The 14,788-nt window shown below is 47.2% G+C and overlaps 2 protein-coding genes across 2 annotated transcripts in view; one reads left to right on the top strand and one right to left on the bottom strand.

Annotated features, from left to right (window-relative positions):
• Positions 1-12,979, top strand: part of GPR39 (G protein-coupled receptor 39) — a 221,891-nt gene extending 208,912 nt beyond the window's left edge. Inside the window, exon 2 of the mRNA XM_029226140.1 lies at positions 12,434-12,979. Within this exon, the coding sequence (XP_029081973.1) occupies positions 12,434-12,942 (509 nt within the window). The 3' untranslated portion in view covers positions 12,943-12,979. The remainder of the gene's footprint in view (positions 1-12,433) is intronic.
• A 380-nt stretch (positions 12,980-13,359) lies between these two features.
• LYPD1 (LY6/PLAUR domain containing 1) overlaps positions 13,360-14,788 on the bottom strand; it is a 48,534-nt gene continuing 47,105 nt past the window's right edge. The window contains exon 3 of the mRNA XM_029226141.1: positions 13,360-13,652. Within this exon, the coding sequence (XP_029081974.1) occupies positions 13,417-13,652 (236 nt within the window). The 3' untranslated portion in view covers positions 13,360-13,416. The remainder of the gene's footprint in view (positions 13,653-14,788) is intronic.

The raw sequence follows: 14,788 nt of genomic DNA, 5'->3' as shown, positions 1-14,788 counted from the left end.
AGGTCAGGTCAGGATGTTTCTGTAAACTTCCAACAAGACAGATGTTATTCTCTGTCCTGCAACTTTTTATCTTTATATGAATGGAAAAATGTTATACCTTTAAAGGTCAGAGCCTTGAGGATGGGCCATCCTGTCTATTTCAGGCTGTAGGCAACATTCTTAACTTGTAGCAAAAGCAATAGAATACAAAGGTTGAAGTAAAAGAAACACATCCAGTATGGAGTCAGATTCGTTCTTCCCCATATTACACTGCCATTTGGTCATCAGGTTGGGGAGACAGACAGCAAGTGAGGTAACAGATGCAGAAGAGCTTTAAAAATTAAAGCAGGATGTTATTGTTGGACAGGACTGGCTTTACTAAATATGAATAATAATGCACATCGCTGACAATTACTGCTGCACTTGGATAGGGGAGATGATCCTTAATGTTCCCAAATCTGCAAGACTATTTCCTCAAAGTTCTTTTTGCCCCTCTGAAAAGAAAGCCCACCAGGAGGGATTTATTCTTATCAGGTCATACTGCAGTAATTTCATTTTCAAATCATTAACAGGAAGGCATCCTCACGCGATCATTCTTGATACAAAACCCTATCTTAGAAGCCTGACACCATCTCCTCAACTCTTCTGAGAGCTTCTTGGATTTCATTTGAGACCCTCAGCTTTAAATAAAACACAGATATAAGCCTGGATTTTTCGTGAACCTCTTTTGATGTCTCTCCCGTCAGCTGAATTCATTTTTTTGCCTCCTGTTCTGACATTTGGTTATAGATTGTTCCAGGAATTTCATTGCTAACTTACGTGATATGAGCAGATAAAGGGGAGCTGAACTCATTATCTAATTTACTTTAAAGCTAAATTCTAGATGGTATTTATGGGGAGGGGGAAGAGCAGCTTACGATGGGTGAGAATAGTCTTCAGTGCCGAAATTAAATGAATTTTCATAGGGAAGTATCCTTCCCCGAACTCTTCCTGTGCATGGGAGTGGGGATGGGGTAGAGGTTATTGCTCTCCATCAAATAAATCCAGTCAAAAGCAGACATTCTGCAGGAGTCAGACTCCTATTCAAAGGCAGTTCGCTTCTTTGAATTCCATCAAGCTTCTGGTACAGTAGCAGGAAAGTTTATTGTGTTCACTTTACATGAAAAGAGGCCCTTTCAAGGTGATACCTTTCCTTGTCATAGAGTGTTAGAGGGGGTTTTTATTTCTTGACAGTTTTTTACCATGACACCTAAAAAGAAGAAATTTGCATTGGAGTACCCTAATTTGAATTTGGGATTCAGAAAGCATTGGATCTTCGATCCTCCCGAGGGACTCTCCAGCTGAGGGCAGGCTGCTGGGGCAGCGTGTTCAACAGCACGGACTCTGGACCAGGCCGCCTGGGTCTAAGTTCTGGCCTTGCCCTCACAGCTGTGTGAGTTTAGGCAGGTCATTTAACCTATTCGTACTTCAACTCTCTTATCTGTGTAATAGCAGTGAAATTCAGTAGGGGCTTTTTGTACGGTTTAAATAAGTGAGTGTACGTTAAGTGCATAGGAGAGGGTCTGAAATGCACGCACTACATTAACTTTAGCTGGTATTACCTCCACCCTGGGCAGCTGATTGAATTGTATAGTAAGTAGTATGAGTGGCCATTCACTGACCATTGCATTGCTATGCTCTGTGCTTTGTATGCACGTATCTCCTTTACTTTTCTCGCAATAATTCCTTGAAGTAGATACTGCTCTTTCATCCATGTCACAGAGATGTAAGTCCATGGGCACACAGCTGGTAATAGCAGGGCTGAGATCCAAACCCAGGTCTGTGTGGCTCCAGATCCCAGCGGGCTAGTACCACAGCTCCGTCTGCACCTATACTGGGACATGCGCAAACGTGCTATGGGCACTGGGTGTGGGTGTGGATGTGTGCTGAGAGTGGAGTAGAGGATGGAGGAAGGAAGAGAGGATGGGGTCATTTGGAGTGGAGGCCTTCTTAGCCTAAGTAACCGGATAACAGACAGTTACGGAGCCTCCCTGCCCCTTGTCATTCTTCCTGGAGAGGAATTGTGAAAGGACAGGAAGTTGGGGAGGGATTCAGGGTTCCCATCTTCCTGGAATTTGGAATTTTCCCTTCTTAACAATACTCCCTTCTATCGATTTCCTTCTTTATGACAGTCTCCACTCCTTGCCTCTCTAGCCCCTTGAACCCACAAAACCTGTATGTGTGTGTTGAAGGGGGGATAAATGAGTCAGGGCTTCAGGGCAGAGTGGCGGGAGCCCCGTTTCCAGGTGGTGGAAAGAAGTTTGGCCTGGAAGTGAGGAGATCTAAGTCTTGGTCCTCTGTCTGCTACTGACTAGCAGGAAAACCCTAGTAAAGTCACAGAATTTTTCTGGGCCTTATCTGTGAGTTGAGGGTTGGAAGGTATCTGACATCTCGTGGTTTTAGTCAGCCTTCTGACCTCTGGGAGCCATCTTGGTGGCAGCGAGGATGGTGGTGGTGATAATGGTGGTGGAAGGGGACATGGAGCTGGTGATGATGGTATACGTGGTGCCAGAGATGGTAATGGTGGTGCAGGTGGAGGTCATGGTCATGGCGGTGGAGATGGGAGACGATCAGAGAGGTGCTGGTAGTCACAACTAACAGTAAGCCCTTATCTGGTACCAGGTATTGTACTTAGCACTTTATGTCCATTATCTCATCTAATCATCCCAGCAGCTGTTGTAATCTTCGCTTTTGCATATAAGAAGCCTGAGCTTTAGAGGTAAAGTCTGAGCATCCCATGGTGGGCAGAGTTGCGTAGGTCAGGGGGAGACAAAGGTGCTGGTGCTAGGATATATGTCATTGGAAAATGTATGATAGGCATAGAGTGGGAGGGGTGTTAATCTGGGAAGTTAAACATCTTCGTGTTCTGCTCTCCCCAAACCCTCTCCCTCTACAACCAAGCTGTTCCCAGGTGCATTTAGGGTCATAACTGCAGGAGCTCATTCTCCTGAGGCCACATAGTATATAACAGAGAAATAGTCTCCCACCACCTTTACCAGTTGCTCTTCATTTCTCTATGAGTTTCGCCCTTTGGTTCAGACCCCAACCCTTATGCTTTGGGTTTGGGGGCTGCAGCTCTCTGATAAAGACTTGTAGCATCTTCATGGGGGACCGTGATTTAGGGGGTCCCTGAAGCGAGTATTTGGGGGCAAGTGAATGTCCTCCAACATGTGTCTTTTCTATATCCTATTTCACCCGTTGATCCTTATCTACACTCTGTACCGCATGAGGCCATCTTGGAGAGAAACAGGAGAAGAAACGGGTTTATAGCTCAGAGAATACAGGGCCGGGATAGTAGTGCATGGTCTGGGAGACTAAGGCTGCTGGCGTCTGAAGGCATCTGTCAGAACCAAACCTCCGCACCCCTGTCTGGACCTCCTTCTTGGACCTGGGGGTTCCGACCTTGCTTGAATGAAAGGTGATTCCTTCTTTCAAGTCCCACTCTCTCCTCCTCTTTTCCTCAGGATGGGGCTTGTAATGATCTAGGCACTGGCTCAGTGTACTGACCCCTCTGGAGGGGGAAGCTGGCTTCAAATGGATCCTATATACATGAGGTGAATGCAAGTGAAATGCTCTCTGGATGTCCAGCCCCTCACCTGACCTCCAACACCCCTCCTCCCTCCTGCAGTTGTTTATTGAGCAATTACTATGTAAAGATGGTCTGTGACATGCTGAGGATATGACAGTGAAGATGGAACCTCCTGACCTCATGGAGTTTATGGTCTAGTTTACACTACAGTGATATAATGACAGGGGCAGGAGGTAAAGGTGCTGGTGATCTCATAGAAGGGAACCTGGTAGAGCCTCGTGGAGACAAGGCAGGCTTCCTAGAGGCAATGACAGTTTGCGGACACTTGTAGAATAAGAGCTGGACCAAGCACGGCAGTGGCGTGAGAGGAGGAGAGAGGAAGGGACAGAGGAGGAATAGTGGAGGACGAAGATGTGGTTCAGGCAGAGTGGTCAGCATGTGCGGGGGCCTGGAGACCGGAAAGAACAGATGGGACGGCTGCTTGCCCCACCCGGGCCTGGCCTGCCTCAGTCACAGGCACCCAATGCTGGTTCTCCCAGGGTCCCGGTCCCGCGACACAGAGGGGCCCTCAAGCAGGAACCGGGACCCACAGGCACGTTGGCGCCTCTCCGCGCTCCTGAAGTGCCCGTGTTGCCTCTGCTGCGTGGGCTTGGCTGAGCCCCGCTTCATCCAAGAGCTGCTTGGTTTCGCTGGGCTCGGGGGGGAGCTCGTGACCAGTGCAAAACACCGTAAGACTGGGAGGCCCTATATTTGGACTCCTGGGCTGTGTGAATTTGCGCACCTCTTCCCGCTTCTCTGAGGCTTCTGCTGGCCCCCCGGTAGACTCATCTGTGAGGTTTTTTTTTTTTTTTTTTTCAGTGCTTGCATTCTGGGGTTTTAATTCTCTACCATTTGCAGGGAGCTAAATTCTCTTTCAGCCATGAAGCAGTGTTTATAAGTGGCACGGCCATCACCGGGGGTGGCGTGAGTTGATCCCTGGAGAGGATGGCCCCGTCATCACACGGTCTGTCGCTTCCCCCGCAGGCTTGGAGGGCACCATAGTCCCCGTTACCACCACCCACACCTGGGCTGTGCGTTACTAGGGAAGAAGCGTTCGGCTTCACTTGTCTGCTGAGAGATAGCTACAGGCTTCTGTGGCTACCCCAGACACAGGGACGTCCCTATCAGCTGATTCAGGACAGACTGCATAGAAAGCCACACAGCTACATACGGTCGAGAGCCACATAGAAAAATATTTATTTAACAGTTTTCAGTTGATCATTGACCATGCATTCATAAAGGAAAAGGAACAGAGGCACTAAACCACAATGATGACCCTAAATGCTTTGAGCGCAAGGGGGTGTCCTACAGCTCCCAGACGGGAGGGCTTCTTTTAGAAATATATATATTGTTGTACTGATTTAGAATTTTTCTTCTTGTACTGAAGTTTATAGAGCAGAATGGGATGGATGATATGCTTAGCAAACTGCAGGCCATCTGGAATCTGGGTCTCTGGTGGCTGGAGCCACACTGGGGGGGGACCCTCCTTTCCTGGGCTCCGTCAGATAGCTGGGGCAGGGATGGGACATCAAACCATCTGTCCTCATGGACAGAAGCAGCCATCTGTGGCCTTTACATCATTTGAAAGCTGTGACCTGCACCCTTCTCTGAAAACCAAATCCCAACAGCTCTTCTACCTTCTCCTAAAGAATATTTCTCAATAGGAAAGAGAACAAGGTGGCAGATCAGAGTTTTAAATGAAGGTCTCTAAGCTGATGGGGTCGTGGAAAAAGTGACCACAAGGCGTCCAGGCAAGCCCTGGCAGGGTCAGAGGACATAGGACATGGAGTGGCTCTCAGCCAGGGGGGAGAAGGGGGAGAATGTCCAGTGCACAGCCATCACCTGTGTTCCTCACAACCCATCTGTGCTGCTTCCAAAGCCCCTCACTTTCCACTGGCAAACTTAGCAATGAGTGATGGCCATCCTTCTAGAAGGCCACCTGTTAGCCATTAAGGAACGTGCCTGTGGGTGATCCAGCCACGGTCTCAAAGCCATCCAGGAAAAAAAAGGGAAGCGGTGTGTGCTGGCAACATAAGCAAGACTGGACATGGCTTGGTTATGGTGACCTTGGGAAAAAATGGAGGGGAGAAAGGGGGAAAGAAACAGTGCAGAGAAAGGAGAGGCGCCATTGCTTTCCTTACTGGAGAAACATGTAAAGAAAGAGGGGGGAAAAGAAAGGAGAGGGGAGCAGGGAGAGGAAAGGGGAAGGAAGGGGAGACAGGGGCAAGAGAGGGAGAGGAGAAGAGAGGTAGTGCTGCCCCTCAGGAATGAGAGGAACCAGTGGGAGTAGTTTCAAAGTTACTGTCAGAGCCGTATTACACTCATTCGAATGTGATGCTTCAAAGGCAAGCCCGTGACAGGGTGTGATGTGGTGATGAGGCCACACCAATGCCCACTGATCCAGGCTCCACCTCCATCTGTGCTTCTCTTAGACCAGCGGTTCTCAAATTTGAGTAACAGCACCAACCAGTGGCCCTGTTAACCCCAGGGGTCCCACCCGCAAGTCTCTGATTCAGCGGGTCTGGGTTGTGCGTTTCTCACAAGTTCCCAGGTAGTACTGATGCTGCTGTTCCGGGAACCCCCGCTTTGAAAACCGCTGTCTTAGAGGTGAGAGACTAAACCAAGGTTTGCGCTGATTTGGGCTCCTTGGGTCGAAGGTAGTGAGTGAGTCAGTGTCTCAGCTGGCTGGCAAGAGCAGATTGGCAAACACGACGACAGAACTCAGGAAAGCGCTAAAACCTTTGCTTGGATGTATTTGCCTCTCCCTGGCCCCTTCATTCAACCAACCATATGTTTACTTTCCACCGGCAACTGTGATTCTGAACGTCAGTTGACAAGCAGGTGTTCTGCGTGCTGCTCTATGCAAGTTAATTTATTGCCCACAAACTGATGCAGTGCTCTCTCGCTGGCCTCCATTCCCACCTGCTCCACCCAGCTCTTTGTTCTGGCCACACTGAGCCTTGCAGCTCTCAGAAAGGAGCGGCCCTTGCATTCCTCCATCCCCTGTTCGTGCTGTGTCTCGGCCTGACTGCCATTTTCCAGGCAAACTAACTCTTACTCTCCTTTAATTTTTTTAAAGATTTTTTTTTTTGATGTGGACCATTTTTAAAGTCTTTATTGAATTTGTTACAACATTGCTGCTGTTCTGTTTCGGTTTTTTGGCCCCGAGGCATGTGGGGGTCTTAGCTCCCCGACCAGGGATCGAACCCGCACCCGCTGCATTAGAAGGCGAAGTCTTAACCCCTGGACCGCCAGGGAAGTCCCCCTCCTTTAATTTTCTGAGTGTTCCCACCCGTGGGAAGGTCAGCCAGCCCTGCACATTGCTGCCGTAACGTTCTGTCCAGATTGCCGTCATGGCCCTTTGCAACAAGTCACCAGGCTGTGGCTGCCTCACCTTCCTCAGCGTTTTATCGTCAGTGCCTTGGACAGGGGCTCTAACTCCTGCTCACCGCGGTTGGGGTTAGGGAGAAATTGGAATATTGGGGCAGGAAGAGACGGAGAGCTCTACTAATCACTGAAATCCTAAATCGAGGCTTCAGTGATTCAGTGAAACGGGACTCTAACAGGTGGAAAAGTAAATCTTGGTGATTTCTTTAAAAGCAAACAAAATAACTTCACTTGAGGAAGGATCAAATATCCAGACCTTTTCTGCTTAGGACGAGCTAGATATTCTTTTGTAGCAGGTGCTTACGTAAGGCAGACGGATGGACCGATAGACAGATGCAGATAGGCGGGTGGATGGATGGACAGATCGGGGGGATAAGTGGTGTCCTTAAGGCTTGCTCGTCAGGTCATGACCTGGAATCATATTTTGTTTTGCAAACATTCTTCAGCTCCTTTGGGAGAGCTTCAGCTTCCTCTGGGGGGAATATGTGTGCTCCAGAGCTTTGTCACGTGCCTGTTCTTGAGGGACCTGGTCCTAAAACGGAATCCTGGTTCTAAATCGAGGTGTTGTGCTGACTTTGGCTGGGGTCTGAGCTGGACCTGCCTCTCATTGAATTCCACGCTGTGAATGGTTAGCACTTGAGCCAAAAAGTGAAAGACAAAGCCATCCCACTACCTTTAAAAATAATGAAAGGCTTTTATGGTCCATTTCGGGTGGAATCCAGTGCTCTGAGCAGCGGTCCTGCCACCGTGACCTGTGAGATTTTGAGCAAATCACTTAGCCTCAGTTCTGTCACTTGTAGGACAAGGGCGTTCTCTTCCTGCTGTCCCATTTTCTGATGACTGTGAGTCACTTCTGGGGGACTCACAAATAGTTACCTTCACTTTAAAGATTGGAGGGGAGAAAACGGAGCGCGGTGTCGGATGTGTGATGCCGCCACATCCCAGGTGGCATAGCTTAATGCACTTCTGAAGACTCAACCAAGCAGGCTGACTTGGACGCTGTTGGACGTCTGCATTACTTCTGTTTTTTAAACAGTACTCTGCTGAGAATAAATCTGTGTCAGCGCCTAATGGGCTCTTGTCATTTTAGTGCAGTGATCAAGGAGGAAAAATGGAAGTACTTGATGTGGGAAAACAGGCAAGACGTGAAGGTATTTCTTAACCCAGAGTGCACGGCTGTCGGCAGTACGATACAGATCTATCCACAGTTTCACTTAAAACAGTTTACGTGCTTTACTCAGTGACTGAGTTCAGTTCACTGATCTCCATTCAAGTTCACACTGAAGTCATTTACCTGCGGGCCACAGATTACGCCACACAGACCGAAGCATTATAGAGGTTTCCAAACGTAATATACAGTGCAAATGGACTGCAGTCCGACGTAAATTTACTCAAACCTTTAATACGGTCTATTGAGGCGTGAATAAAACTTTAAAGCTTTGTCTCGGCTACAGAGTAGCTGGGACTGGAGCTGTACCGGTTGTGAACGGTCAGAATAAAAAGCCACTGTTGGACATGGTGTTTATTCTCAGCAATGTGTCATCTAAAAATAATGAGCTTTGTTTTCAAATGGAGAAAGGAGCAATTCACTTGTTATTAAAAAAATGACAATTTTATAAGGGGGCTAGTTTGACTCCTGACACCACCAAGGCTAACCTCTGTTACACTGTCCATTGACTGTACCTGGGTGCCCAGTGCTCCATTTTCCCCATCTCCAGTTGAGATGGGGAAGTATATTCTAGCAGCCCTGGCAGGTACGTGGCACAATCTGTTTTATTGCAGAATGACTAGGCAAGGCTTAGAATGAGGGATGCAAAATAAAATTGTGTGTTTTCACAATTATTTATGCTTTAAATAATTTGTAGTCCCTTATAGGGAAGGCTTTCTGTGAAAAGACTGGATCGACTTGGTCTACACTATAGCGGAGAATGTGTATTCAGAAATACGATCCAGATTCAACCTTGGTTGCATCGTCAGAATCTTAGGAGGATAAATACAGGCTAGGTGGGAGATTCTGTGAGGGTTTCTTTGGTTTGGCAGGACTCTCTGGGGTGTGTGGCTGGGAAGTGGGAAGTGGGAGGAGAAGGAAATTGGGAGCCTTGCTGCTTTGGGGAGCGTCTATGAAGGGTTACTTTAACCTGTGGCGTAGCCACTAGCCAGAGGGGGCTGGTCCCAACTGAAATGTGCTGTAAGCGTAAAAGCCACACTGGGTTTCAAAGACTTAGTAAGAAATGTAAGAAAATGTAAAACATCCCATGAATGGTTTGATTCGTTGCACGTTGAAACCGAGTGTGAAATGATGGTATCTGGGGCATCTTGGATTAAAATCATTAAAATTGATTTCACCTATCCCTTACTTTTTGAATGGGGTTGAGATTTTAAAATTACATATGTGGCTTGTATTTCTAGTGGGCAGTGCTGTTTAATACCTATTATGTATGGTGGGATTATGGCTCATGTTTACTTATGTTCTATTTTTCAAATTGACAATGTGAGAGACAATATTGTCTTGGAGAAAAAAAAAAATATATATATATATATATATATATATATATATATATATATAGCTTGTGGATTTTGGAGTCCAGCAAGCATGTGTCTTGGCTATAGCTAGCCCTTGGGTAACTAACCTCTGAGCCTCAACTTCCTCATCTAGAAAATTAAGGTAACAGTTTGGATCTGATAATAACAGTCTTGATCTCAGCAGGTTGTTGTGAGAAATGCCTGGGAAATTAGCAGAGAGCACTTATCACTGAACTAACATAGGGAAAACGCAATAAGCAATCGGCATGGTGCTTTCTTACATCATCTCAGGACCTGTCCGGTGCCTCATCTTTTAATCCCTGACCATTTCAACTCAGTTCCTTGTTTCGCTTCTTCCCCAAATTTGTATTTTCTTTCATGTCTATCTGTTTACTTCTACACCCAAGAAGGCTAACCTTTCCCTTCTTTTTCTCATCATTGAAAAAAATCTCTCGTCTGGTTCCGCATCTTCTTACTTGTTCAGACTAAGGTGCCTCCTACTTATTTACTTCAACTGTTCAGAGCAAGAATTCGATCCTGGCTAAAACTATAAACCAGCCACAATCCTTCATCTGCCCGTGTCTGGACCGGGGATGCTGGGTCTTGCCTTTTATGGAACTCTGCTTCCTTTTGATGGGATGGTCGATCAAAGAACGATCGACTCCAGGCAGAGGGGGTGTAGGTAATGGGAGAATAAGGGTCCTGTAAACAAGAGATCAAGAGCACAGGACAGGAGAAGAAAAATCGTGTAACTTCTCTTTTGCCCCACACTGCTGCCTTTTCTTTCTGTTGGCTTCAGAAGCTGTGCTATGTTCAACCAGGGTAAGTACAAGGTGGTTCTCGTTGCCTTTCTAGATTCTTGCACCTGCAAGCACAACCTCCCACAGTGAGCATGGCACACAGCTAAAACCCTGTGCTCAGTTTCCACATTCTAAGAAATAAGTTCTTAGATGAAGATGGTTGGTACTTGTTCTCTGAAATTCAGTGGCAAGGAAGAGAAAAAGATAGAAAATTTTGTGACGATATGTTGTTTCGCGAGGTGAGTTACCTGAGTCCTTCACAATTAACAAGATGAACCTTTCAGCCAGAGCTACATGAGATAAGAAACAAGGAGAAATAACTTAAGAACACACTTGGGATAGCAGTGGTGGCTGGACACACCCGTGCCTCTTAGAGTCCCCGATTTTCCTATGCAGGTTGTTTTTTTTTTTTTTTTTTGGTAATCAGAACAACGTTGATTTTTGTTCCCATCTAGCAGCTGAAACGAGGTGCTTCAAGGTGATTTTTTTTTTTTTTTTTTTTTGCCTTTCATCAGATCAATATGTTACTTTGCCTGTTTTATTTTTAGATTTACTGAGTGTAGCAAAGGAAAGAAATAAGCAAATCGGTTTGTATTTCAAGTGTGGGCTGAGGTTTGACCCGATAAACCTGTCAAACCTGTTTGTTTGGAAATTTAACAGGGGAGAGCAGGTTTCACGGGTCATCTTTGCTGACAGCTGGGATTTTTGGAGGATTTGTTGTTGGGAGAACTGGGTGATTTCAGTGCCAGAGAACATAACTAGGGCCCCTCTGCCACCCCAGGCAAGGGTGTGCGGGTGGGCCAACCCTGGATGGATAAACATGGCTGTTTTTCCTGGAGCATTTATTAATGAAATATTTACCATTGATCAGAGGCAAGAAGGGGTCGTTGCCAACAATCACTTACCTGTGGCTTCCTAGCGAATCAGAGGGTTTGAAAATGTGAATCAATTTTTCTTCTTAATATATTATGTAAATTTAGGAGAGGGAGGAAGAATTTCTGAAAATCCAAAACACAGCTCTAAGCTCTAAGATATCACCTCTCCACATAGAAACTTACTTACATTCTGGTGTCTTGGGTCCCCAAGAGAAGACAGCAAAGAAAGGCTCTGCAGATGCCTGCTTTTCCTTTTCTTATTTACTTTTTTGGTCACTGTGGATAAATACTCGTGACATTTGTGATATCAGTTGTCTGCGGTGTACATAGCATCTTTTTCTCTGTCAGAGGTTGTAGAAAGAGCAATGATTGCGTGATTCAGAATGCAAATACGTGGGCGTTCAGACATCTGTCCGTGCAGTCAACTTTTGATCCTCTGGGGGACCACTAAGGGGTGTCTTTGTAGAGCCTGATCTTTTCGGGGCTGCTGACGGTACAGCTTAGTGACACAAAGGCAGTGAGCTAGTGAGTTACTCGCTGAACTCGAAGTTTTATATTTTCCATGGTTTTTGGATTAATTATCTTCTTTCCCCCATGAGGCTCAAATACATGCCACATCTAAAAACACCTGTAAAGAAACAGAAGTGCTGCTGCAGATACAGCGTTGTAATTACAGGTGTGCACGCCTACTACATACATGTCCAAAACACACGCTCAGTGACAGGCTACTCCTGATTTTGCCTCCCCTGAAATTGAATGCAAAATTAGTGTCGCTAAATATACTTCTTTGTTACCGAAGGGCTGCCACTGCCCTCTGTCTTGAAAATAAGCATTGGGTTGCCTCTAGACAAACACTCTTTAAAGTACAAATATCGTTTCATCTGATGTGGCTATACTGTATCCGTCTATTCCTTAAAGGCCAAAACCAGACTTATGGACTACATCAAATGCTTTCTGGATACACAGACAACAAAAACATTTTTTTAAATTAACAGGCATCAACAGGTATAAATAAATTGTCTAAAGCATTTAATGGTCTTTAACACAGTCAACGCCCCTGGCCTTGAAACAGTGTTTGTTAAATTCTTTTTTTTTTTGCTAGTGGCAAAAAAAGCCATCAAGCAAGCCCAACTTGAAAATTGGGTACCATTTCCTGGCCAGTAAGCACAGAACTGAGGGGCTCAATATCTTCTGGGTATCTTTTTTGTTGCTGGGCTTATGATTTTTTTTTTCTCTGTCTCTCCCCTCTCCCACCTGCTCAGGGCTGATCGTTGTGACGTTGGCCGTCTGCTGGATGCCCAACCAGGTTCGGAGGATCATGGCTGCGGCCAAGCCCAAGCACGACTGGACCAAGTCCTACTTCCAGGCGTATATGATCCTTCTTCCCTTCTCGGACACCTTCTTTTACCTGAGCTCGGTCGTCAACCCGCTGTTGTACAACGTGTCCTCGCAGCAGTTCCGCAGCGTGTTCGGGCAGGTGCTGCGCTGCAGGCTGACGCTGCCACACGCCAACCAGGAGAAGCGCCTGCGCGCCCACGTGGCCTCCGCCGTGGATGGCGCCCGCTCAGCGCGCCGCCCGCTCATCTTCCTGGCTTCCCGGCCCAATTCCTCTGCAAGGAGAACTAACAAGGTTTTCCTAAGCACTTTTCAGAGCGAGGCCAAGCCCGAACCTAAGCCTCAGCAGTTGAGTTGCGAGTCACCGGATCCCAACTCAGAGGTGAAACCTGCCAACCCCGCCACCGAAAATGGCTTCCAGGAGCAGGAAGTGTGACTGTCTGTCAAGGAAGGAAGGGAAGCTGGAGCGCCAAGGGGCCCTCCCCACACGAAAGCGACAGTTACCTGCATGCAGCGGTGCCAAAACAAACTGTGCGCCCATCATCAGGGACAGGGGTGGAAGACGGGCCTGGGAAAAAAGCAGATGGCCGCTTACAAGTGTCACTTAAGGGCGAATGCTGCCGCCAACCTGGCCTCAACTCTGAGAGTTGGCCCATCTGTATCCATTCCTCCTTCCTTCCTTCAAGGACACACTGAAAATTCAGTCAAACTGAATGCGTCCAGAGCTCACAAAGTTTTGTTTTTACACTGAGCTCTTCCATTGTTTGTTTGCAAAGGAACTGAAAGAGAGAGAACACGGATTCCCCTCGCCACCCAGCATCAAAGGACAGACACCCAGAAAAATCTCAGGGGGCTGGGGGAAGGTGGGCCTGAAGAGCAATGCAGGAGGGGGCTGGTATCTCCTTCAGCTTCAGCAGTGTGCCAAGAAAAGGCCGAATGTGAGGAGCACGAGGGTGCCGGGGAGCCCCGGCCGAAGGGCAGGGGCAGAGCCGCTCCTTTTTTTGGGCCGGGGCCCGTTGCAAAGAGGGGTGTTACAGCAGCTGATGCACACGGAATTCACTCTCCCCGGGGAGCAGAAGGATTGGTACCCAGCCGAGGCAATGAGGCAGGCGGCCGATGACGCGCACGACTTGCGGTACATGATTCCTGCAACAGACCCAAAGGAGCCAGACTTAGCGGCCTGCACTGGCTAGAAGACGGCAACCCTGAGCCCAGATCCCCACGGAGAGCACTTTTCTTCCTTCTCCTACAGCCCAGAAACTTGGTGTGGCCAGGGCACTGCTCCAGGGTGTTTCGTTGAGCCCCCCCCACCAAAATACAGGACAGGTGCAGTGAAGGCAGTGGGCATCATTTCCCTTGCTTCTGAGATGCCAGTACCAGTGAATAAAGTTCATTTTTCTTTAAACTGTGGACTAGACAGAACTTCTTTTTATTTACTTTCTTTGGTTCACACTGTCTCATGCCAGAGAGGATGACAGGCTGCACTTCAAGATCTTGTCCCTGTTTGTTAGTACTTTATAAGCGACCACAGAGAGATGGTTCTCAACTATGTGTTTTTGAAATCCTGGAATTCTCTCAAACTCCAAAGAGAATAAATCAGTCAATCAGATCACTACCAAAGAGGCCCTGTGTGGGTTCAGTGAAGGGAGGGGGAGCCTGGCTGATAATGTGCCGAGCACGGCCTTGTTGCAAGGGAAGTTTTGCCCTTAGAACATAGGGCCATTTGCCAAGTCAGCACCACACAGCCAGCCCTTATTAACACATACTGTGTGGACACATCAAGGGTCTTCCCACTAAGACTGGAGGGCCCTTCTTAAGGAGCTCGTGTGTCAGGTCCAAATTGCAGCATAATCATCAAATTAGGGGTGTCTTGGGTAATCATTTGACTTTATAAAGCTGGACGTTTACTCAAGTAATAGCTAAGCTTATTAAATACTTTGCTGAATGCCAGGCACTCTTCAGATGGCTCCTAGCTCATTTACTGCCTGCAACAACCCTACAAGAGAGGGCCCCAAGATCATCCCCATTTTGCAGATGGGGATCCTAAGGGCAAGAGAGATTTAGTAACTTGCCCAAAGTCACACTTCTAGAAAGTAGAGCACCTGTGGTTTGAACCAAGTATTCTGGTCCCATGCTGTCAAATCTGTAGTACAATATAGCAAAGCAGCCAGCCAAGTTAACCACAAAATGGTTTTGTTTTTTGCAGGGGGGGAAGACTACTTTGAAAACAGCTTTTGTGTGTGTGTGTGTGTGTGTGTGTGTGTGTGTGTGTGTGTGTGTGT

The sequence above is a fragment of the Monodon monoceros genome, unplaced genomic scaffold (genome assembly GCF_005190385.1).
Source record: "Monodon monoceros isolate NGI ecotype Baffin Bay Population unplaced genomic scaffold, NGI_Narwhal_1 Super_Scaffold_16, whole genome shotgun sequence".
Lineage (NCBI taxonomy): Eukaryota > Metazoa > Chordata > Mammalia > Artiodactyla > Monodontidae > Monodon > Monodon monoceros.
Note: the sequence above shows the minus strand (reverse complement) of the source record. Positions and strands in the feature narration are given on the sequence as shown.